Source organism: Miniopterus natalensis, chromosome 20 (assembly GCF_054644295.1).
Source record: "Miniopterus natalensis isolate mMinNat1 chromosome 20, mMinNat1.hap1, whole genome shotgun sequence".
Taxonomy (NCBI): Eukaryota; Metazoa; Chordata; class Mammalia; order Chiroptera; family Miniopteridae; genus Miniopterus; species Miniopterus natalensis.
This window is the reverse complement of record NC_142100.1, coordinates 1209696-1233410: the sequence shown is the minus strand read 5'-3', so window position 1 is coordinate 1233410 and position 23715 is coordinate 1209696. Positions and strand designations below refer to the sequence as shown.

General features: G+C 46.6%; 1 protein-coding gene across 1 annotated transcript in view; it reads right to left on the bottom strand.

Annotated features, from left to right (window-relative positions):
- The window catches only part of SORL1 (sortilin related receptor 1), a 164969-nt gene that overhangs the window by 66695 nt on the left and 74559 nt on the right, over positions 1–23715 (bottom strand). The window contains exons 12-19 of the mRNA XM_087828527.1: positions 22273–22361; positions 15266–15444; positions 12193–12379; positions 8235–8363; positions 7687–7772; positions 4405–4577; positions 3316–3447; positions 1355–1446 (exon numbers count right to left, since the gene is read on the bottom strand). Coding sequence (XP_087684653.1) covers positions 1355–1446; positions 3316–3447; positions 4405–4577; positions 7687–7772; positions 8235–8363; positions 12193–12379; positions 15266–15444; positions 22273–22361 — 1067 coding nt within the window. The remainder of the gene's footprint in view (positions 1–1354; positions 1447–3315; positions 3448–4404; positions 4578–7686; positions 7773–8234; positions 8364–12192; positions 12380–15265; positions 15445–22272; positions 22362–23715) is intronic.

Sequence of the window (23715 nt, the reverse complement as noted above, 5' to 3'; positions counted from 1 at the left end):
TTCCTTGACCCCACAATTCCTTTACTGGAATTTATCTAAGGATATAATCAAGTTATGCCAAAGATAACCTACACAGATGGTCATCACAGCAAAGACTGTTTATACTAGAAAAAATATATTTTTGAATAAAACATATATGTATATTTGTGTGTATGTACATATATGTTAATCTGTAGGAGAAGTAATATGTTATGGTAAATACAAAGGAAACTATGAAGCCTAAAATCTGCAGGTGCTCATAAGAAACTATTTTCAAAACATATTAGAATTTTAATATGTGCAGAATAGTATATATCCTATTACTCTATTTGGCAAATACCTGCATGTGTCTGAGTATTTTATAGATATACACCTGTACGTGGGTTAAAAAAATCCTGAATGAGACAAAACTAACTACTCACCCCTAGAAATGTGAGGTGAATAGTTAATAATGAGAAAGGGGAAAACAAATATTGTTCATTTCATAAACTTCAGAATTCTCTTTTAAAAAACTGATCTAGCCCTGACCAGGTAGCTCAGTTGGTTAGACCATTGTCCCGATATGCCAAGGTTGTGAGTTCAATCCCCATCAGGGCAAATACAAGACGAATGAATGCATACATAAGCAGAACAAAAAAATCAGTATTTCTCTCTCTCTCTCTCTCTCCCCTCCCTCTCTCTCTCTCAAATCAATAAAAAATAAAACAAATAAAAATAGATCTAATCCTCAATTATAAATGCTACAAGAAAGGGCTGAAAGGCTACTTCAGAACTTCCCTTTTAGTTCTGTTTCCTTAAGTTAATAAAGTAATGAAAAGCATTTCTGAACCCCCAAGAGCATACAAATTGCCAGTAAGGACACACTGGAGGGCATGAAAAAAAAAGGAATGACTTAAGTGTTTGTACCAAGCAAGAAATGCATAGCCCATAGACACAGACAGTAGTGTGGGGAAGGCCTGGGGTGGGGTGAGAGCCTGGTGGAAGGGGGGCAATGAGGAGGAAATGGGGGTGGAGGCAACTATACTACTCTCAACAATAAAGATAAATTTAAAAATAAAACAAATGCTACAATAAATGTGTTTGGTATTTAAAAAAAAAAAGAGTGCTCACCACTATCCAATCAGGCCTTACTATGTCTACAGAGAAACCTTAATATCACCTTTTGTTGGAGAAATACCCCACAGACTAAGACGTCTGGATGCCTAGAGAGGTTCGGATGCTTGCTAATGAAAAGTCACATAACAAAGACTGGTTTCAAACTCACTGAACAGATTATTACAACCACAATCCTAAGCAGCTTTTGCGCAGCAATTGTCATGTCCATGAGGCTCTGTCTGCTGCAGCCCTGTCACTCAGACTTGAGTGACACACTTACCCCTCCTGGGGCACGAGGACCAGAGCCCTGGGCCGATCAAGCACAGAGGAATTGACGACCGTGAGTCGAAAGTCTCCATCTGGATGAGCTACCTGACCAAAAAAAAAGGAAGGGAGAAAGGCCACGATGGATCTGAGCTCCTTCCAAGTCCCCTATCAGCTCCTGCCCACAGACATGCCCCCTAGGGCCCCCCGACTCCTCCACAGGCTGATCTGGAAAATCTGCCCCTTTTCCTAGTCAGAATGACTTGCTCTCTCCTCTGGCTCCCATGGCCATTCTCACATGGTCCAACAGAGGTGCCAGCACCCCCTGGCCCCCAGGTCCTGGGCGCAATGAGCGGCACAAAGTGCTCAATATGTTTACCCATTTAACCGCCTGTCACCCCAGCTCCCGCCACCGCACTGTCTGCGGTGCAAATTCTCAACGTCACAGCCTTGCCATGAAGTTTCCACAGACGGGTCCCACATTCTCTCTCTTCTATTTCAGTTCCTATGACTTCAGCAAGACTTGTCTTCTCGCAGTTCTCTAACCTGTCTACTCTTGCCATATCCCCTCCTCAGCCTGTCGTTTGCTCTCTAATCAAATCCTATCTTTCCTTCAAAACTCACCTCCAGGCCTTACGCCTCTGCCAACTCTCCTGCCTACCGTGACCAATGAGCACTTTAGTTTTACACTAGTCTGCACAAGCAGTATTTGATCTGTGCACTGGTCTCCAAGCAGACCTGTGCGAGCGTGCGCCCCAGCTCTGCCTGCACCCTTCTAGCACCCAGCAGAACACAGGCCACACACAATTAAAGACGAGATGCCAGCAAGACCAACAGCAGCACTCAGCATATGCCAGGCACCATGCACCTTCATTTTCTTCTCTGAGCTGCCCTGAGGCTAATGCTGGAGTGATCCTCCCGTCAGGGCTCAGCTCAGGTGTGCATCCTCCGTGCATCCTCTGCCCTTCTGCCCTGGCACAGGACCGCCCTGCCTGCCTGATGCTCTCTGTAGCATTCACTACCAACAAAACTGACTGGCTGATTTCTTCATTATTTTGCTTCTCCACTGAAGTCAATTTTCTGTCGAAGTCTGCGAGCCTTGCCTCCCGCTGCATCATCACAAAATGCAGCTGCACCTGGCACACACCATGCACTCAGAAAGTGCTTGTTAAATGGCTGAGGGGATGAATGAATCCTCACCTTACAGTCACTCAGCCACTGGAATAAAGAGGGAACCCAGGCCTCTCTCAAGTCTGTGGCTTTTGTGTCGCAGCTTCTCGTGGCTCTCTGTGCCCACCTGCGGCTCCTGTGCTTTCCACTGAGCCCACGTGCCACCACTCCGAGAACCACTGGAAGAGTTCTGAGGCAGTGGCCCCGGGCCTCAGCACCACTTGCAGGAGCTGACTGTACCTGTTCCTAAAGACTGATTTTGGTGGCTTAGAGACCATTTCTTACCTTCGCGTTGCCTTGGGCAGCTAAGCTACAGGGAGATGGTGAGGATAACAGGAAGAGCTATCTGACTGGGTAAATAATTCCTGCCCAGCGGTTCCAGCAGGGCCTGGCACACATAAGTACTCATCACCATCAGCAACGAGAGTGACGATACTGTCGCTATTACTCTGACAGACTACAATAAAGTAAGAGAACTATGTCACAGCGTCATAATAATGCTGTGGCATTATCATCATCATTGTTACTACTCTGTCTCTTCTGGACAAAATATAAACTCTCAAGTACCTTCATGCAATCTGTCTGGCAGGTTCCCACATTCTGTTCTTATGCAGGACCCTCATGGCACAGGGCAATGACTCTGAAATGACCCCTTTCTTCATTCTCCAGAGGCTCAGGCAACCCACCCTCTGAAGGCTCTGAGAATTAGAGTGATACGACACACCAGCGTCTATCTCGGTGTCCAATCTGGCACAGAGCCCAGGGGTTCCCCTACTCGCTGGATTAAGGACAGGGGAATACACGTACCTCAATCTTCTTCAAGCCGGCATCCACCCAGTAAAGTAACTGGCTGAGGGGGTCAAAGGCCAAGGCCTCTACTGTCTGCAAGCCAGAACTGATGATCACCTCTTGCCCTGCACTCCCATTCAGACACAGGCGCTGCAGAGGAAAAGAAGGAGCTCTGTGAAAGACTCAATGACCTCCTGCCCAGTCAGTCCCATGCATGGTAACCCTTTACTCGACTGGCCTGACCGGCAAGAGATGGACAGAAGGTTCTACATCAGTAAGCCTTCCTGGTGAATAAAGCTGGGTTTAATCAACACATTTCTGAGATGTGCACAGCTTCCTGCCTGAGGCAGAGAACTGAACAGAGCTCAGTCACCTGCACGACCTGGCACTATCCCAACAGGACCACGGAGTGGCGCCGTGTCACAGAACAGTGGAGGAACAAAGAGGCATGATAAACAAAGCCAGGTTGGCTTTACTTTCAAGCCCTCTGTCTGCTTTTTATAGTCTTTCTCCCTGGAGAGACTCTAGCCATCAGGTGCTACTGTTGGGACAGACACACTCGGCAGCACCCCACCCCTGTGCCCACCCCTCAAACAAGAGCACCATAGTCTCTGTTGGGTTAGAAGTCCAGATAAAGCTTGTTGAAATTGCTTTTCTAAAAGGACTGAAGCCCAGCAGCCCTGCTTTGAAATGTGTGGGTTCAGGGCACAGCTCCCTAGGAGGCCTGCGCAGGGACCTGCACAGCTCACATCCTGGTCCGGCTGTGCTCGGAAGAGCTAAGTGGATAATTACGTGAGCTGTGGAGAGTCAAGGGTGACTGAACCATGGCTTCAGAAGAAGGTCACTAGGGGCAAGTGATATGACAGGAAGTGACTAAATACTCTACATTCATAACCTAAAGGCTTCTCAGCAGGAAAAGTAAGACCTTGCTTACAAGCAAGACTGCAGATTTGAGGCTCCTTTGTCAACACTTCATCAGTCGGCCCTGAGATGAGTTACGACTTAAAATTTCTAATACCCACTTCCTTGGGCCATTCTGGGAGAAGTTTATCTAGAGTAGGCAGTTCCAAGGCATAGCCCCCAGGACCAGACCAAAGTCTGACTCACCTGGATGATATCCAAAGCCAGGTCGGACCAATACAAGCAGTTGTGCTCATAGTCAAAGTCCAGGGCCACTGCCGTCCGCAGCCCCGTGAGAGGCAGCTGCTCGGTGGCTCCCGAGGCTAAGTCGTAGCGGTGGATGGATTTCCGAGTGGCGTACAGGATGAACTCGTTCCCCTCTGCACAGACCCACAGAACAACAGGAGGGGTGAACCTGGGATGCCAGAGGGCTCAGCACATCTGCCCTATGTTTCTTCTCACCACACCTTACAGCCACTGGCACATGGGGTGTATCAATTGAAAGGGCACAGATCCAGGCTCAGATGGTGAGTAACAACCACATTTCTTGCTCGGGCAAGTTACTTAAACTCCTGTGAACCTTAAACAAATTTTCTCATCTGCAAAGTGCATTACTTGTTACTTTTCTTTTTTTAAACCTAGATTCCCCGGTAGACATGCTCCAACATCCAAACTTCTGACAAAGTAAGGACACCAGTCAGCGTGCTGTCCTTGTCATAAGACTGTCCATGTTACCATAACCTTGTGGATCAGAGACCACTAGTCACTGAAGACTTGTAGCTACGTTTTCTAATCAGTTTGCTCACCTGTTAAATATTATTCACAATGGCACAGGCAATTATATCAACCTATTATATTTTTAAAACAATAATACATTTGTTTTTGACTGCTGACAAAATGTTTTACGACATAATTACCACAAAGACTATTTCTACTTAACAGATAGTTATACACAATCTACATACTATGTACTAAGCATCATTTAATCCACTTAACAGCTATATAATGAAAGAACTATTAACACAACCTTACAAATAAGAAAACTGAGAGCAGAGAGATTAAGTGACTCAATCCAGGCCACAGAACTAGGAAGTGGCAGATCCAAGACTTAAACCCAGGCAGTCGGATCCATAGTCTACGTTTTCACCACTGCCTCTTATGATGCAGATACTAACGTTGCCATTTTTAAGCTATAGAAATAGAGGTTCACAATTCCTAAAGAAATGTACTTAATGTCAGATAAGTAACCAAAAGAGCTAGTGCTCTCCCACAGGGGAACAGCCTGGCAAACATCAGATTCCTCCCAGGACGGAGACAGGTGGGCAGCACACTCGCGTCCATGCCGCAGACGGGACCGGATGCAGATCCGGCTCCCTTTGCTGAGCGTCTGCATAGTTACGGTGCCACCCCCATTCCATTTGCTCAGTGAGTTAACATGGACTGGCCACTGGCTCCACAAAGGTTTTATTACAGATAACGCACCAAAAAGTAAATCTACCTCCCACTTTAATAAAGGTGAACTTGCCTTCTTTTCCTCTGGTCTCACTTCACTTCAAAAGTATCTAAGCTGCCACCACATGATAACTAACTTCTTTTGGTTTTCAAGAAACCTTCCCGCTATGATTCCCAGGGAAGGGCAGTCGGGGTGATGACTGCTGAGCTCCTAATCGACATCAAAGTCAAGGAGTCCCCAGAGCTGCGCAGCCATGGAGAATATATTCACGGCAGTGAGCCTCCAAACCTCACTCCCTAAATCGACAAACCTCACACAGTTGCCTTGGTTTTCTTCTTCTAACCCTTGCCAGGGGAGCCTGAGCGCAGGAATGCCTTAGGATCAAGCACAGAGGAACACACAGCGTCCATGCACTTAACTTAGAAGAGGAACAGAATTCTTGGCCAACCCCAGCCATACATGAGTGCAACACAGAAATGTGTGTTATTACAGTAATCACAAAGAAAAAAAATCTACTTCATTTTGGAAGTCCTTTCAGATGCCCAGATTACCTCATCTTTGGAAAGATGTGGTTTCCATCAGTCCTATGATCTTTTCCTTTCTGGGTACAGCCCTGCCTTCAGTTCCACACTTGTAAAAAAAGGAAACATTTAGGAGGTGATCTACACTACAAATAAGATTTCCCACTTCATTCCCTGTTCTATCCTCTCCTCTATCAGAAGAGAAAATAGCTTTCCTATCAGTTTAAACATCTTTAAACAAACTGTTTTGGCCCCTGCTGAATTATCTGCAGAAATATTTATTACAAAAGTAAGAGCTCCAGCTCAAGAGCAATCCCTCGAACCCTACTGAGCCAAGCCCACATCAGCACCAGCTCCTGGGAAACGTCTGAGCGTCACCGGGCCATGAGAACCTGCTGCAGTGAGTTCCTTTCATGTTCCCACAGTGAGGCATGCTAATTACTCCGGTAATGACAGAAGGCTAAATTAAGGGACTAATGAGCTAAGCATGAAAAACACAGAGCAAGCTGGCAAGGGGCAAGCAAGTGAGAGAGCCATTCTGCCTGGCCAGCAGCAGATGGCACGTTTCTCTCGTGGTTTGTTGGACACTTATGGCCGCTCAGTTAGACAACACGACCAAGAATGGAGGTCAACAGCCATTATCACCTTCACCCAGGTCTGAGCAAGAGGGAGGGCTCAGAGTAAATAAGGAAGCTCTACATGAATAAGAACCAGAAACAGGCTGGAGAAAGAAAAGGGATCGTAATTTCATGTAAATGTTACAAATACCCCAATATGTGCCATCGCCACCAAATCAACTTAAAACATGTTTTAGAACACACCTACAGCATGTGCATACTCCAAAGCAGTTTTTCTTAATTAGCATGCATAATGATCACCTGAGCTAATGGGAATAGCACTTATTTGTCACTTAGGTAATGTCGGGTAAGAGCATGGGCCTAGAGTGTGAATTGTAGCTTTGTCACTTACCAGATGTGTGACCTTAAAAAAGTCATTAATCCTCTCCTCTGAACATGCTTCCTCATATTTAAAAAAATGTAGCTAATATCTGTTTCAGGAATTAAAATGACAACACATGGAAAAGTACATTGAAATGTGTAAAATTTCATTAAAATATTATTTATAATTATTATAATAAAAATTAAGATAGACCACTTAGCTACTTCCCAAAAAGCCACAAGTGTCTTTACAGTCAACCCTGACAAATGGATCAAGGAACAGGCAAAAGGCCCATGGGCACTGCCCATCCCGCCACTCCTAGAATACAACAGGTGCTCAATAAACGTTTTTCGATGAACAAAGGGATTTACTTCAAATAGTATTTTTCATTCTTGTAAAGTCATAAGTTTACAAATAAGCTTAGTCTGGATCCCAAGTTTAGGGAGCTCTGAGGGGCTAGTAACTCCCCATCTTTTTCTCCACTAAGTCAGAGAACCACAAGGCTGGACCTGGGTGAGGTTATAATCACGTTTCAATGATGGCTCAAGAAGTCAAGGGGAAGAAACCTCCTCTTACCTGCCAAGGGACACGGGACCAGCTCACCCTCCAGTCGTGCTTCGATGTCGCCGCCGCTGCAAGTGTCCCCAGAAATCTTCCGATAGCTGTCAACCCCACCCCAAGAGCAAAAAGAAACATCGAAGAACAGTCATAAAGGCTTTGTAAATGGGAACTCAGTTCCTACCCATGGACAGCAGAGTTCATCCACCCGTTTCCCTAGAGAACAGGAAGGAGCCTTTTAATCACAGTCAGGTCTGCTTGTGATTAGGTTGCGCAGCTCAGACAAGCTGGAGTGCTGTCCTGGGTGAGAGCTCCTCTGCAGATGTGCCCTCCTGAAATTTATGACTTAAGACACATGCAGAGTCGTAGAGAAATTTACAGACTTGCATGTTTTTCTAACTGAGGGTGAGGGAGTTTGCAAACATACTAACTTTAAATACTGCCCGAGCTACTTGAAACCTGCACACCGAGAAGTCCAGCATTCAGTATGAAAGGCGGGGTGGGCCTCTGGGCCCTCGCACCCCGTGGGGCCCCACATCCCCAGCCCACAGCCTTGGCAGACGTACCCTCTTGTTTTCCTGTACGCTGAACCCACAGGACAAGGCACAGGAGGAGAATATGACTTCCCAGAAAACTCAGGGTCAGGAACACAAACCTCTAAGGACAGGTCCTCACTCATCTTGAAGCCGAAGTCACTGAAAGGCAATGAGGGTCTGTCACAGCCACGGTTAGGACCTCAGTGCCCACCCTGTGACTTCAACACGCTGCCTACTGCCTGTAGCACAAGTTCTTACAAGTTCCTTTGCAGACTACTCACATTTTTACACTAATACATTTCCCAAAGACACTTCACATCAGAACCATACTCTTAAAACCACTATCATATGCCATAAATGAACAAAAACAATACAAATCATAGGCTAAAGACAAAACAATATTAAATTTTTTAGCTAGATCCAATTTCCCACCCCAGACCCTGGGCCTGCCCTCTCCTTGTTAAAAAGGATCAGCAAATGTAAAAGAATCATAAGCCCTAGTGAGGCTTTCTTTTTTATATGACTGAAGACCTAAATGAGAAATTAAAAAAATTAATCACTTTTTTTTTAACCAAGGATTTTTTTTTACCAATGTTTCTTAAGGTCATGTCCACATACTACCTAAAAAATCTTCGCATGCCTCATCCTGCCCTTCAGGACACAGTGCTCTGGTCCTCAAGATCTTCTGCAATTTGGGGCCACATCTCCTCCAAACTACCCAGATCAAGGAGCAGAGTGGGAAGCAGAGGTCCTTGGTCTCATCTTGGCTCTGCCCTTAAGTAAGTGACTTCTCTCAGCTGCCTTGAATAACTCTAAGACAAGGCAGCTTCCCTACAGACTTACCAAGGCCCTGCCCAAACCACAAATTCATAATTAAAGGAATTTTCCAGTTGACGTGCTCTCCCTGAAAGGCTTCATTTACTGTTTGGTTCAACAAATATTTATTAAACACCTACTATGTGAAAAATATTTAACAGGTACAGGGCAAAGTGGCTTGTTTATACTATGCCATAATCCGCATTTAGCACTTTGTACAGAATTGTTCAGAAAGAAGCGTTGTGCCCTGGCCGGTGTTGCTCAGTGGTCAGAGCGTTGGCCTGCAGACTGAGGGGTCTCGGGTTCGATTCCAGTCAAGGGCATGTACCTCAGTTGCAGGGTTGATCCTCAGCCCTGGTCAGGATGAGTAAGGGAGGCAATCGACCAATGTGTGTGTCTCTCTCTCCCTTCCTCTCTCTCTGAAAAGCAATGGGGAAAAAATCCTCAGTGGGGATTAAAAAAAAAGGAGAGTTTTATTACTGTGTCAAACAGGTCTTATTAAATCAGATAATTTTTACTGAACGGCTGCTTTAAATCTTTTGGGGGACTATGTGGAGCACTAGCTAATTACGGTTTTGCCTCCAACGGCTGAGCCCCCTTTTCAGGCACGTTTCATCACACTGTGACCTAGCAGGCAGTGAAAGTGCCCTGGGGGTTCAGAACAGCTTCCCCCTCTAACTCCCCTAAAAAACAGAAGACTGCAAAATGCATCCCACTTAACAGTAAATGTTATCCCACAAAACTTCTGTTTTAATCACACATGTGCATGTATCTACATATAAAGAAGAGTGCAGGTACAGGGTCAGACTAGAAGATGCACTGTGTGCCCCAGTAGTTGCAGCCAAGGGTTTGAAAGTCACACTTCCTGACTATGTGGAAAGAGTCGATTAGCCTTTGATTAAAAAAAAAAATTTACATTTTAAAAAAAGATGTAAAAGAACCTACCCCTGAACCAGGGAACCTGTGGGCCAATGGCTGGGCCTCCCAGTGAGGTCTGAGGGACTGTCAGAGTAACCTCACTTTCAAATACAGTTGTCCCTCAGGAGCTGAACTAATGGGCAGATCCTACAAATTCACTCATTTTCATTTCCTCTGCTGTTATCCATCTTGAGACCATTTCACTTATCACTACCACAGTCCGATACCAAACAGCTCCAGGATCCACACACTCAGGCAGGGGGGGCTCCTTTCTAACAGCTATAGCAAACAGACGAACAATAAGAGGATAGCCTGAAATCCATACACCCTTTATCACAGCCATGGCCCATCACCCTCACGGTCTTATTCGGCCCGAAGCCCAACTCCGGGGAAGGCGGTTTTTCTGGTCTATAATAAAGGCTCAGCACCCGGGGTTTCTACAAGTCAGGGGGTGAGCGTGTGGATCAGGGAGAGCCAGGCCAGGTCATTGGGATGGCCCACTGGCCCCCAGGCCTTGGTTTCAGTTGTTGCTGCTGGGAGGCGAGAAAAGGCATAATAGTGGTCATCAAGGAAAAAAATCAAAGATTTGTTACACTATCTTGCGTGTTTTTTATTTTGTTTTATTTTTAAGTACTTAATGGGGATAAAAGAGGGAAGAGAGCAGGCACCATATCTTTTCCATGACTAGGCCTCTTTGGTCAGGGGACTGCCTCAGGCCAGCAATAGCTCTCAGATTAGAGTTACAAGTTCGAGGACCTAACAGAGGGCAGAGGGCACTGAGCTGGCCCACTGGGAGCATCCGTCCCACAGCTCTGCAGCTGCACAGAAACAGCTATGCTAGTATCTCAGGTCCACACAGCTTTCAATGGGAATGTGTGTCTTGTTTAGTCCAAAGCCCCTGCTCAAAGGGTGGGTGTGCAGATAAATCATCCAAAGTCTGCAGAACTGCAGGTTCCCAGAACCACGGAGTCAGAACTTGCAATTTAAGAAGATCCCGGGTGACTCATGCACATTTGGTCTAGGACGGGAGCTGCCCAGATGGGGTTAGCTGTTTCAGTAAATAAAACTTACTGGGATCAAACCATGCTGATTCCTCCACAGCTGTCCGTGCTATGCAGGCACAGCTGAGCAGTTGCAAAGACCATGAAGCCTGCAAAGCCTAAAACATTCACTAGATGGCCCTGTCCCAACCTCTGGACCACAACACCTCCGAGGTTCCTGGCTTTAGTCTATATGAGTGCTTCCCAAAGCAAACTGTAGATTCTCTGTGCCCCAGCAACTGCTGAAAAATGAGCTATGCATTTATGTTCCGTACCTATGCTCGGCTCACAGTCCTGCCAAATCTGGACAGGTCCTGTGCTGGGTAACAGAACTGGGAGCCAGCCTCGGGCTCTGATACCATGAGCTCTACTGCTAGTCATCTCCCTGAAGCTAAGCTCTGCTCTGATCCTCACCTCTCCTCAAAGGCCTTCAAAGACACCCTCCTGGCTTACAGAATAAGGTCTCTCTTTTCAGCCTCATCTCCACTCACTGGCCCCACCACATACACCCACGGCATCCAAACAAGAGCAGCAACTACTTCCCTGCCTCACACGGTGCTCCCTCTTCTCAGAGTTCCTGTCCCCACACCTGGATCTTCCTTAAGGCTCATCAGACACGGTGCTTCCTCCAGAAATTCCTCAGTTCCCAACAGCCAACCATCTTCTCCTTCCTGTCGGTATTCATAATAAAGTGTGTCCTCCAAGGCACTGCAGCTTTCCGTCCGTTACCTTATCTGTGCGAACGTCATCTCTTCTGCTTTTACATGCTTAGCAGCACCTCGCATATTCTGCTCAAGGACTAATGAATGTGTGTGTGTGCGCGCATGCACACACACACTGATATTCCCTTGCTTCAGATAAGGAAATAAACTCCCTCTAGAACAGGGCTCTTAAGAAAAAGGAGTTACCTACAATGGAACCTTCGGTGTGTTCTTGCTGGGGTTGCCCTCATAGAAATAAACCCCAGAGCAATCTATTCCTGAATAAATTACTTCAGCTCCCCTGGGTTGTAACACCTCTCTCACATCATGCGGCCTCTGACTCTGAATGGAATAACCTGTATAAAAAGTGCCCAGCACATAAAAGGTGCTTAATAAGTATTTGTTTCCTAGGGTTTCCTTCCTTTACTCAGGGAAAGGAACACGCCCCAGCCTGTTCCCCACACTGCTCAGAACAGAACACAGCTCCAACCCAGGCGTCGATGGAGAACCCACCATTCGTAGTCCTCTCGGGTGCAGGAGCAGTTGGACACAACCACCGGCCTGTCAAAGTCTTCTCCGTTAAAGCACGTGGCATGGGGGGTCCTCCGCTTGAAAACAGTCTTGTGCCCCAGCAAGCACTCATTGCCCCTCTCATCAGACGGTGACCACAGCTTGTAGTCATTCTCTGTGCAGGGGACCCCTGAGGAAGGAGATGCAGCATTAGATGTGGCCCTTGAGGGGTTTCCTGCCCCACCACCTGTCAGCCCCGTCGCCGACTCACTACCATCCTGGTGCCGTCCCAGACTCTGCTCAGCTTGCTTTCAGGCTGGTGACACCACACAAATGAAGATGGTACCCCCTGAAACACATGTTCATCTGAAAAGCTGGGAAGCAGCAAACCACCTTTGGCACCATCTATTTCTGACTGGCTCCTTTCTGTGGTCTCTGTGTCCCCTTCTGTGCTTACTGTCTCTCTAAGTGCTTCCCGAGGCCCTGAGCATCCCTGTGGCCGTGCTCTGAATGGTGCCCGGCTGGGTGCTTGCCTCCATCTCATTTCGTAGTTCTCCTGGAGTTCCTGCTGCTCCTACATTTGGGCCTGTTTCTTTGTCTCTCCACTTTGGCTGCCTGTTTGTTTGTGTATTGGGTAGAGCTGCTATGACTCTGAGTCTTGGTAGGGGCCTTACACAGCAGGTGTCCTGTTGGCTCAGGGGAACAGTCTGCCAATCACCCGAGCTGGGTGCTCCAGGAGAGCTCCTTGTGTGGGCTATGTGGGCCCTTCTGGTAGAGCTGAGTCCTGACTGCTGTTGGCCGGGGACACAAGCTGCATGAGGCAGGTTCTCAGTGAGTCACCAGGTAGGGGTGAGTGCTGTTCACCAGGTTTATAGAGATTCAAACTCAGCACCAGGGCTGGGTTTGAGGCCACTCAACAGAAGTCTCAGGGTTCACCAAGGCCAGCCGCCAGGCGCTGGGGGTCTGAGGAACTTGGCGGTCACAGGGAGTCCTCAGGGTTAGGCCAGCAGAGTTACAACAGATTAAGATTTGGCCATGTGGAGGGAGGGCTCTGCATAGGAACAGAGACACTGGTCAGGACATACAGAAAAAATGGCTTCGGTGGAAAGCCACACAATTGTCTCTCCGAGTATCTCTGACACTGCTGGAGTCTGCCCATACTTCTCAAGAGTCCAAGAAAGACTGCAACACCACCAGGCTGGCTCCAGCCACACGCTCCTCTGCAGGGTACGAGCTCCATAGTACAAGGCCAGGGAGTCAGGGGTTGAGGCCAGTGCTGTGCTCCACCCAGGAAAGCAGGTGTCTGGGGGTTGTGTGGGAGAGAGACTCAGCACAAGGACATCGGCAGCTGCTCTCCAGCCCTCTCCCCCAGGCCTCACCACCCAGCCTCTCCCTGTATGACTCCAGTCTGCTCTGAGCTGCTCTCCCTCTGCTGAAGCAAGGGTGAGTGCCCGTGAATGAGATTTTGTGTGCTGGTCTTCTTAGAGAACACCTGGGTTTCTAGCAGACTCCCATCTCACTTAGGCAGATGATATTCCCGCTGATTTTCATAGCCCAATGTTATATGGGATTCCCTTCCGGGCACTAGTGCTCCAGACAGGGGCACCTAGCATGGGGTTGAGACCCCACGCTCCTCAGGGCAGACCTTTTCAGTGAGAGCCCTCTGTATTCTCAGTTGCTGTACGTTTCCACCAGTCTTGCTGTGGCTTCTCTGTAAACCTTAGGTTATGAGACTTCTGTTCAGCTGGTCTTCAGATGGTTATTCATGTTCATTGCTCTATAATTTAGTTGTAATGCCAGTTTGGTTCAAGGAAGAGATGAGCGTAGCTTCCACCTACTCTGCTGCCACCCTGGATCCCTGGGTACTGTCTAAACTCCTGGTGTATTTTAGCACATTCTACAATTCCTTTAGAAACAGGTACCCTGAGGGGTGTATCTCCTAGGCAGTGAGGGAAAGGCTCATCCTGGACAGAAGGCATCTTTCAGGAGAACAGGCCCTGCCTGCTTTCTGGGGTGGTATGGGCACATCTGGTAGCAGGCTGAAAGCAATCCAGAACTTCCTGTGACTGCTTGGAAGGACAGGGTCTTCATGGAAGGAGGCTGAGAAAGATAAGACAACCTGGATGGTCATTTAATCTACTGCACTCCCTCAGAATTTAAACAGGGTGGGTTCTATAGGAATCCCAGAGCCAACGTATGTCAATATTGGTACTTCATGTCTTTTTAGATATGTGTGTCTTCAGTCAGATTCAATGCTGCCTGAAAATGATGAAGAACTGTCCACTCAGTGCCATTCGAATCAGCAAGTACATGTTAAACCCTTCCTGCCTAGAAGGCTATCAGGCTGTGCAGTTTATGAAAAATAAATATGCAGAGGACAGGCTTTTATTTCTAAGGACCTTATAATCTAGTTGATGGGAAACTACACAAGAGGACAGATACAAATTTATAATTCAAGACAAGTATGCTAACACTAGACACAGAGAAGAGAGGAGAAGGTTTCTGGTTGGAATATTAACAGCCAAGCCCATTGGATCCTAAAACATAAAAGGATTTCAACCTGTGGAAACTGAATGGGAGGCATGGGGGGACCCCATGTAGCTGGGTCAGTGTTAGCCAAAGCAGGGGAGAGGAAATGGACGGGTCAGGGAAGGAATGAATCTTGCTTCTCTTTGCTTACTTGCATGTCCTGTGCCTAGATGCACAGATCACGATGAGATCCTATTGACCTTCACGTAGCAGTTACTGAGTAAGTTTTTCAAACTGAAACTGCTCATTTCAAAGAATGTTTTTCATTCATTCATTCATCCATTCATCCATTCATTCTTTCTTTCACTCCCATATTCAATACACATATACCTAAAGCTACCATGTGGCACTGACCACAATGAAATGAGGAAACACAAAAATAGCACATGGTGTAAGAACTGCCCAAGCAACAGCCCACATATTTCTCACTCACACTGTATGTGCCCATCTCACTCAATGGCCACAAAATCTCCTGAGTATAGAGCACCTAAGCTGGTGCTTTGGCCAATCAACACTTCCAGGACAAGGGCTGAGGGTAGCAGCTCACCCAGGGCCTCGGTGGCATTGACCTGGAGGATCAGCCAGCTGTGGACATTCTCTTTGTCGGAGCCAAAAATGGTGAAGACAGTGCTCTTCTCGCCAGGTTCTGTGAGGAGCCCATACACGAACACAGGCTTCCTGGAGAAGACGGATGTTTTCCAGGTCTCCCCTTCATTGGTACTGTATCTGCCCAAATGCAAGTAAGAGGGTCCTTGCAGTTAGCGTCTCCAGGGCAAGGGCTTGGCTTCCAGGTAATACTCACCAGTGACAGGACCCAGGGCTCCCTGGAGAAATGGCTGATCCTGGGCTAGAGCACAGAAAGTTTAAAGCTAGGCCAGAAAGCAAGGAAGTGCTCAGCAACTAATGCCGGTAACACAAAGGACTCAGGAGCTAGCTTGACATGGCTCCAGCTGGCTGAATTTAGGAAAATTCGAACATAAAGAAAAATGATAACAGGTAATGTACTGACTGAAAACAGAGCACAGGTCCCTGAGCGACATGAACACCGAGAAAGGGAAGAGAAAATGTGTTTCTTACATTCAACGCTACCTAATAAATGTTGAAAACTCATAGAATGAGAAAACGGACCATTCTATAGCCCACACTGTAGTGACTGACTGAGACAAACCATCATCAGATGCTCAAATCACTTGGTGAAGAGAGCTGGGGCCCAGAATGTGCACATGGCATAAAGACACCAACCCACAGACGAATCATTCATTACAAACAGTGAAATGTAATTCTGATACTGTTGTGGTTAGCTAGGTATTAATAACAGGAAAGGAGCCAAGGGGGAGGCCAGACACTATCTGCATGTCATCTGGGCAGCTTCACCAGGAAGCTGCAGGTTCACACTCCCCAGGGAACCACCGGTCCATTCCCTGCAGGTCACTGGAGGAAGGGGTCCAACAAAGGGGAGGTACACGCACGCACAGTAAAGTCAGGGTGACATAGGGAAGGTGCCTGTCAGTCAAACCTGGGAACAGAAATCACTGGCTATGTGAGGCAAGGCCCATGCAAGCCTGTGAAGATTTAGGAATACATAATCACCTAGAAAAAGGAGTTTGCTCTCTTGGCTTTCTTGGTGCTCTTGGTTCTGGGCTCATGTGGCTCTCTTGCATTCACCCGTGTTACCTCCTTAGCAACATGGCCCTGCAGGCCCCACATGCAATGGACTGATGGACTGCAGAGGGGAACACAAGCTCAGCTAGCCTGATGCTAGATTAGACTGTGCAGACATGGAATGGAAACTCTGGGCAACGCCTTTAATCCTGGCTCTGCTGAAGCCACAGCTCCGCTTCTTCTATGGAGGGGTGAAGGGAAATGGGACCTTGGAAACTCAGGGATTTAACTCCACGCAAATAAATGCCATTCATTCTTCCATGCCAGTCTCAGAAAATTCCTTTTCTCAGGACATCGTAAGAAGCCCACTCTCACCAACAACCAGTGGGGACAAGGAGAGCTCCCAACTGATAACAATTTTACAGTGGACCTTGTAAGAATCACAACCTTCACCAATCTTGGCATCACTAATAGTGGCACAAACTGACACTATGTGCTTCCAATAAAGCACTGAGGACACCAAGTCATCTATGTGCTATTCTATACAATTGGGCAAATCTAGAATGTCAGACATTCTACATGACAACTTGTATGGATTCTTTAAAAAAAAGTCAAGGCCATGAAAAACAAAAAAGGGAGAAGGCTTGCTATTAGTTCAGAGACTAAAGAGGTATAACAACCAAATGCAATGAGTAACCCTTGACTGAGACCTGGGCTGGAAAAAGAAAGTAGCTATAATAATATGGAACTAAGGAAAAATAAACATAGTCTATAAGTAATACTGAGTTCATGTAAATTTTCTTAGATGTGATAATGGCTTTCTGATTGTATAGAAAAATACCCTTATGTATTGGAGAAATATGGATGGGTGGATAGGCAGACAGACAGAAAGGACAGATAAATAGAGGGGTGATAGAAGTTGAGAAAACTGGCAAAATGTTAACAACTGGTGATTCTAGGTGAAGGTTACATGAGTGTTCTTTATGCAATTCTTCCAACTTTTCCTCAGGTCTTAAAAAATTAAAAACTTGGAGGAAAAGTATACGCTAAGAAAAGTCTCCAAGGCCGACTGCATCAGAATGAAAAAGCAGGCCCTGGAGAAACTGAGCAGCACCCAAGTAACTGTAATGATTTTAAAGGATCACTCGTACTGAAGAGGGGAGAAGGGTGATGTTTGCTGCATCACCCAGGGAGCTAGTGACACGCTCAACACAAGAAACCTCTCAGTCGGAGCTCCCATTAGGATCACAGAGTTACTAGGCTCTCTGGGATCCCACATATATAAAACTTTTACTTTTCCCACGTTGTTGAGATTTTAGTTTCACTCACTCAGGATCTTAATCCCTGAAATAAATCTGTTCGTGGCATCACTGGATGCAAACACTTCCTCTCACACTGCGGTTACCAGAACTGATACTTCTGCAAGAAGGTGGAGCGCTAGGCCAAGTGCTAGTTTGCGAGGCAACATAAAGAATGTCACCAGGGACTCAGTGATCTCCTCTCTGCAGATCTTCTAAGAGAGAAATTCTCATCTGGCTGATATGCTTTTGGTTTAGGATAATTTTGAAGCAGATATGGGAATATGGTAACTCATTCAATCTGCTTCTTATACTAGCGTGATGAGCTCGAGTCTTAGTACCACTTTTAACACATTTTAAAAATGGATTTTAGAGACAGAAGGGGAGGGAGGGGGGAGAGAGGGAGAGAAACAGAGAGAGAGAGAGGGAGAGGAATACTGATCAGTTGCCTCTAGTCAGCTGCCTCCCGCACATGCCCCAACCAGGGATTGAACCTGAAACCTGGGTATGTGCCCTGACTGAGAATTGAACCTGCCACCTTTTGGTGTACAGGACAATGCTCCCCCAACTGAGCCACACCAGCCAGAGCTGTACCACTTTTAAAGCAGGGTAATGGTATAGGACAGTCTTTTTTTCAGAAGAATCTTTGTGGCCCACACAGTTAAATAAATTCACTGCCAGTGAAATAAACAAATCCCAAGTGTACTGATAAATGGTTTGATCTCAACCCAAAATAAGACATCTAGTTCTCACAGAGGTGCACGCATTTGTCTGTGACCTGCATAATCACAAAAAGGAAGGGTAAATCTATCAAATCTGCAAAGGGAACAAGGCTAATTGTACAGATAATACAATAAATGCCAAAAACAGTTAAGAGGAGGTAAGAACACCTGCTCCTCTCTAACTCCTGGGCAGAAGAAGCCACTGGGGGTTAGAATGAAGTGGGTCGGGCAGCTCTCTCCGCAGCCCTCCCAGGAAGTGAAACCAGTCAGTGGTTAGCGGCAGCCTCCCACCCCCGGAACTGTGGCTACTTCCAGAACTCAGGTCCAGAAAAGACAGCTGCCGCTGGTGTGGTCTTCCCAGAGGGACGCCTTTTCAGATGGGAAATCTGCTAGGAAAGGTGCTGTTGTGCAAGTGCCAAGCAGTATTAGGCATGGGAAGTCCCCCAGCCTGCAACACCAGCATCACACACGAGGAACACTGCAGAGGAACCGGAGGTGGGTCTCATCCTCCACGAGAAGTGGCCAGCTGCAGAGACATAGCAGCCCTTCCGTGAAGAGCGCCGTGAGCCAGGAAGCCTGCACTGAGCCGGCCATGGTGGCAGGGCCGCCCGCATGAGTGAGTGAGTCCCGGAACAGGCTCCACCTCACTACTTCAGACAGGCGGATACAGGAGCAAAAGAGAGTGTTCCACTTCCCTCAGTTTCAGTTACCATTCTCAAAGGCAACAGCCTCGGGGGGAATCGCGGTAGAAGCTGAAACTTACGACCAGCACTCCTAGTTATCTGACCTAACCAGGAAAAGGAAGACATGAGTAACTTAAAAGTCCACCTCTGTCCCCACTAAACCTCCTATGGAGTGACTGACCTTAACCTGCTTCCTCCCTGAGGCTGGGTCAGTTTTGGGTCAGAAGCTCCCTTCAAAACTTGCCCTTCCTCCAGCCTCTCTCTCCAGCTCACTCAAAACATGACAGAGTCACAGTGGGCACGGGAAGATCCCAAACCTGCCTCACTCCCCTCTGTATCCTTGGTACCTAGAACATCTGGTTCCTTATGGATGCTCAGCCAATGGTAGTGTAACTGACCTGAAAGTGTGACTACTGGAACTGGAAATGAGCCCAGTTCCAGCCAGGCCGTAAGTACTGCACTCAGTGCTTCCTCAGGTGAGGACCAAGGAAGGTGGGACCACGTCCCTTCCAGGTTCATAAATTAGTAAAATAAAAAAAGCAATAAAAAATATTTGAACAATCAAATATTTACTAAGTACCTGCTGGCCTGTATAGAACAGAAACACTTGTGTCCAAAGACCTTGCTAACGAACAGAGGAACTCAGGCATGCAATGAAGAGAAGCGGACAAGGGTGTCAGCTGGTGATCAGAGCCCAGGTAATGAGACAGCCCACACACACTGCGAGACTCTGGGGGAGAGTGACCACAGTAGAGGGGAGGCCAGACCCGAGGCCTGACGCAGGGCCATGGAAGCCCAAGCAGGCCGAAGCCGCCTCCACGCGTGCATGCGTATCGCCATGGTGGTTTGAGAACAGGAACTAATGACAGTATTAGTTTTAAGCTGCTCTTCTGACAATGTGGACAACATTCGGTACTAGGTCAAAAGCAGAGCGGTACACACACAAAAAAATTAAAAAAAAAAAAAAAAGCAGAGCGGAAGCAGAAGCAAGACACTGTGAGCAACAGACTGAGTAAATGCCAGGTGGCTACACAGACTGAGGCAAAGCTCAGACTGATGTTTGGGACATATGCACCCATCAGTAGGAGGCCTGTAGGTTATTTTTTTTAACCCTCACCCAAGGATATTTTTTTTCCATTGCTTTTCAGTGACAGCGGAAGGGAGAGAGAGAGGAAAAGAGACACATCGATCAGTGGCCTCCTACACACACCCCGACCAAGGCCAGGGCTTGAGCCTGCAACCGAGGTATGTGCCCTTGGCCTGAATTGAACCTGGACCCTTCAATCTGCGGGCTGATGCTCCAACCATTAAGCCACACCGGCTTGGACACCTGTATGTATTTTCATATTTGCACATATTTAAACCATACACACAGACACCTCCAAATGACCTATACAAACAGAATAATGCTATAGTGTCCATTGTCCCCACAGTCTACAAGCCAGGTCATTTCTGAGTGTCTGGGAGGGCAGTGTGGTGGTCTGGTGCAGATTTGTTTCCCTGATCACGGTTTGCTCCAGCTGGTGCAGCAATGACCCTGTTTCCTGAGCACATATGCACTGGCAGAGGGGCGAGAGGACAGGAATCGAGTAACCACTTCAGAGAAGCAAGCTTGAAATGCAAAGGAAATCTGTGGAAAGTTAAACACAGAAAACCAGGAACTGACTCTAAGGTCCGATGGCCATGTGAAGAATAAAATGTGTTCCTAGGAAGCCAAACCATGTCCCTACTGTACTTCTCAGTCATGTGCCCAGCATCACATGGCCTTTTTTGTATCTTACCGCTAGAGTGCAGACTCCTTCAGAGAGGGGGAAACATCCTATTTGTCACTGCACACAGTACCTTGCAGAATCAGTGCTTGCTAATGTGAGATGGGAATTAACAAACTAATGGGTAAGTAAAGGGTGGCTAACTGTGGAAAGAAGTGTGCTTTGTGACTATCCTCATCTGAGCAAATGCCACTCCAAACGCAGACACCGAGTGTTGCTCACAAACAGCCTCTTCTGACTCGTGGCTCTAAAAACAGCAGCTGACCAGTGCCACACAGACCAGAAAACGACCAGGAGGAATGCCAAACGCCAGGACTTTGCTCCTCTCTGCTGTGAGGCCGGGCTGCTCAGGAAATGTCAAATTAACCACAAGGGAACCATCTGCTAAGAGCTCTTTTTTCAAACCACCCACCTCTCTCTTGATGCTGGCACTGTTTCTTTCTTTCTTTTTTTTTTTTAAATATATCTTTTTTTAAAATATATCTTCATTGATTTCAGAGAGAGGAAAGGAGAGGGAGAGAGAGAGATAGAAACATCAATGATGAGAGGGTCACTGATCAAGCCAGCAACCCGGGCATGTGCCCTGACCAGGAATCAAACCCTGATCGCCTGGATCCTAGGTCGATGCTCAACCGCTGAGCCACGCCCGGGCAGGCTGGCACTGTTTCTAAAAGCCTTTCATGTACCCTAAAATTCTTCCTGGCACTAAACATGATCATTACAGATGCTCTCCCGCTCTTTCGGTAATTCATCTCGTAGGCTCACCTCAAAACAAGGAGAAGTGAGGGATAGCTTTCTCTGACCTAATGTTAACTGGTTTTGATAAAATCAGACTTCAGGGGGCAGAAGTTACAAACTCCTGACATTTTTGCTCTTCAGAACAATATACTGCAAAGTGTACAGAATATAATTTAAAGACCTGACTGCTAGTCTTCCCTGTCACTAATAAGTGAAGAGGCTTTGGGCAAGTTACCTAACGTTGCTGAACCTCAGTTTTCTCATCTGTAAAATGATGCGGTTAATTCCAAATGTCCCCTCTAAAACCAAATGTATGACAGCAAAAGTCAATTGTCTATCAATTTACATGTACCCTAAAATTATTACTCACGTATCATTATTTATTGCTACTGATTGTATAAGTAAATGTCTGTATGTGTGTAACATACAAAGCAATGAAAAACAATTTGAAGAGTCTGTCATTAATTTTTAAATCATGATTAATTTATATTTAAATAGAATTGTACATTTTCAAATCAATAAAATTATTTTGTTTATTCCTCAGGGAACCCTGGAGGAACCCCAGGAAGGGCAGATCACCATTCCTTCTATATAGAAAGCAAAGTTGAAGTGGTTTCCTGACTTCACAGCCTGTGCTGTCAACACCCAGTTCTGTAAAGGCATAATCCAGTTATCACCAGACTTAGACTTTCTGGGAGAACAGCATGGCGGTTAAAGAAAAAGCTTAATCAAAGACACTTACTTCAGCTCATTGGTTTCCACGCCCTGGGCAATAGCCACGATGATGCCGCCATGATCTCCCCAGGTGTAGAAGTGAGGTCCAGGCAGTGCCTAAAGGAGAAGCCAGTGTTGATGCCACTGCTGGGAGGTGAAGGGGCAGAAACCGTGCAGACCACACCACACAGCACTCATACGCACATGCATGCACATGCACACACGTGCACACAGGCACGCGCACACACACAGCAGCAATGCCAACCACTTGAACACTACTTTCCAGTTTCTAGAGCACATTCACATGCACGATCTCCTCTGCTCCACACATCCCTGAGGATGGGCAGATGAAGACGCCAAAGTTGCAAAGTGGCAGACTGCACAGGTAGGAGAGAACCTAATGCTGCAGAGGTAGAACCCAAATCTCCGGCTCTCTCCAGTAGGTGATTAAAAATTAACCAGCTGGAAGTCCAGTTCTGCTATGACAGTCTGAGCCCATCCTGCCTGCTGATTACAACTATAAACTTTGGATGGAATACAAAAGACAGTTACCTGAGGATGTGGAAATGTAAATGAAATCAGGCGGCCTGTGGATGGATTTAAAACCTAGAGAAGCTACCTACAGAGCTGGGGTTTCTAGGTAGGCTCTGCCCCAAGGGAAAGCCAGGCAGAGAATATCTCAGTCCCAGGCAGACAGAGTACACTCCAACACAAACTGTTCCTGCCTAAGGAACCAAGAACAGAAGCCCCTCCAGGTAGGCAGAGGAGAATGTGGGTGCAATCCTGGAGGACAGTGTCAAAGAAGCAAATCTTCCAGTGCCCTGTATGGCACACGTGGGTCAGCCTGACCCCTAAACCGGACATGTCTGCAAGACCCAAACCAGCACAGCAAAGGCTTAGTAAACCAAACTGAGTTTCAACTACCACCCACAGAATTCAAGGGAGAACGTATGGCCCAAGTCTAAACAGGTTCATTATATGCTACAACAAAAATATTCACATTCTCCCAGGGATTACATCTCATGCATTTTACTCACTCCAAGATATACAAACATCAGTAAAATGTGTCTGATTGTCAAGGGAAAAGACAATCAACAGGTGCCAATCCCAAGATGATTCAAATGTTGGAATTGACAAAAGACTTTAAAATAGTTATCATAACTGTGTTCCATGAGGCAAAAGAAAATACATTTAAAATAAACAGAAGACAGGCATTCTCCCCAGAGAAGTGGAAACTATTTTATAAAGAAACCAAAACAAAAGAATTTTAAACAGAAAAACATAATATCTGAAATAAGAAATTCACTACAGGGCTCAACAACAAAACAGAAATGACAGAGGAATTCATGAGCTTGAAGATAATCATAGAACAGCAGAAAATATCCTTCAAAGGAAGATAAAGGAGAAAAGTTTTTAAAAAAGAGCACCAAGTACCTGTGGGACAGTAACAAAAGGTCTGACATGTACGTGG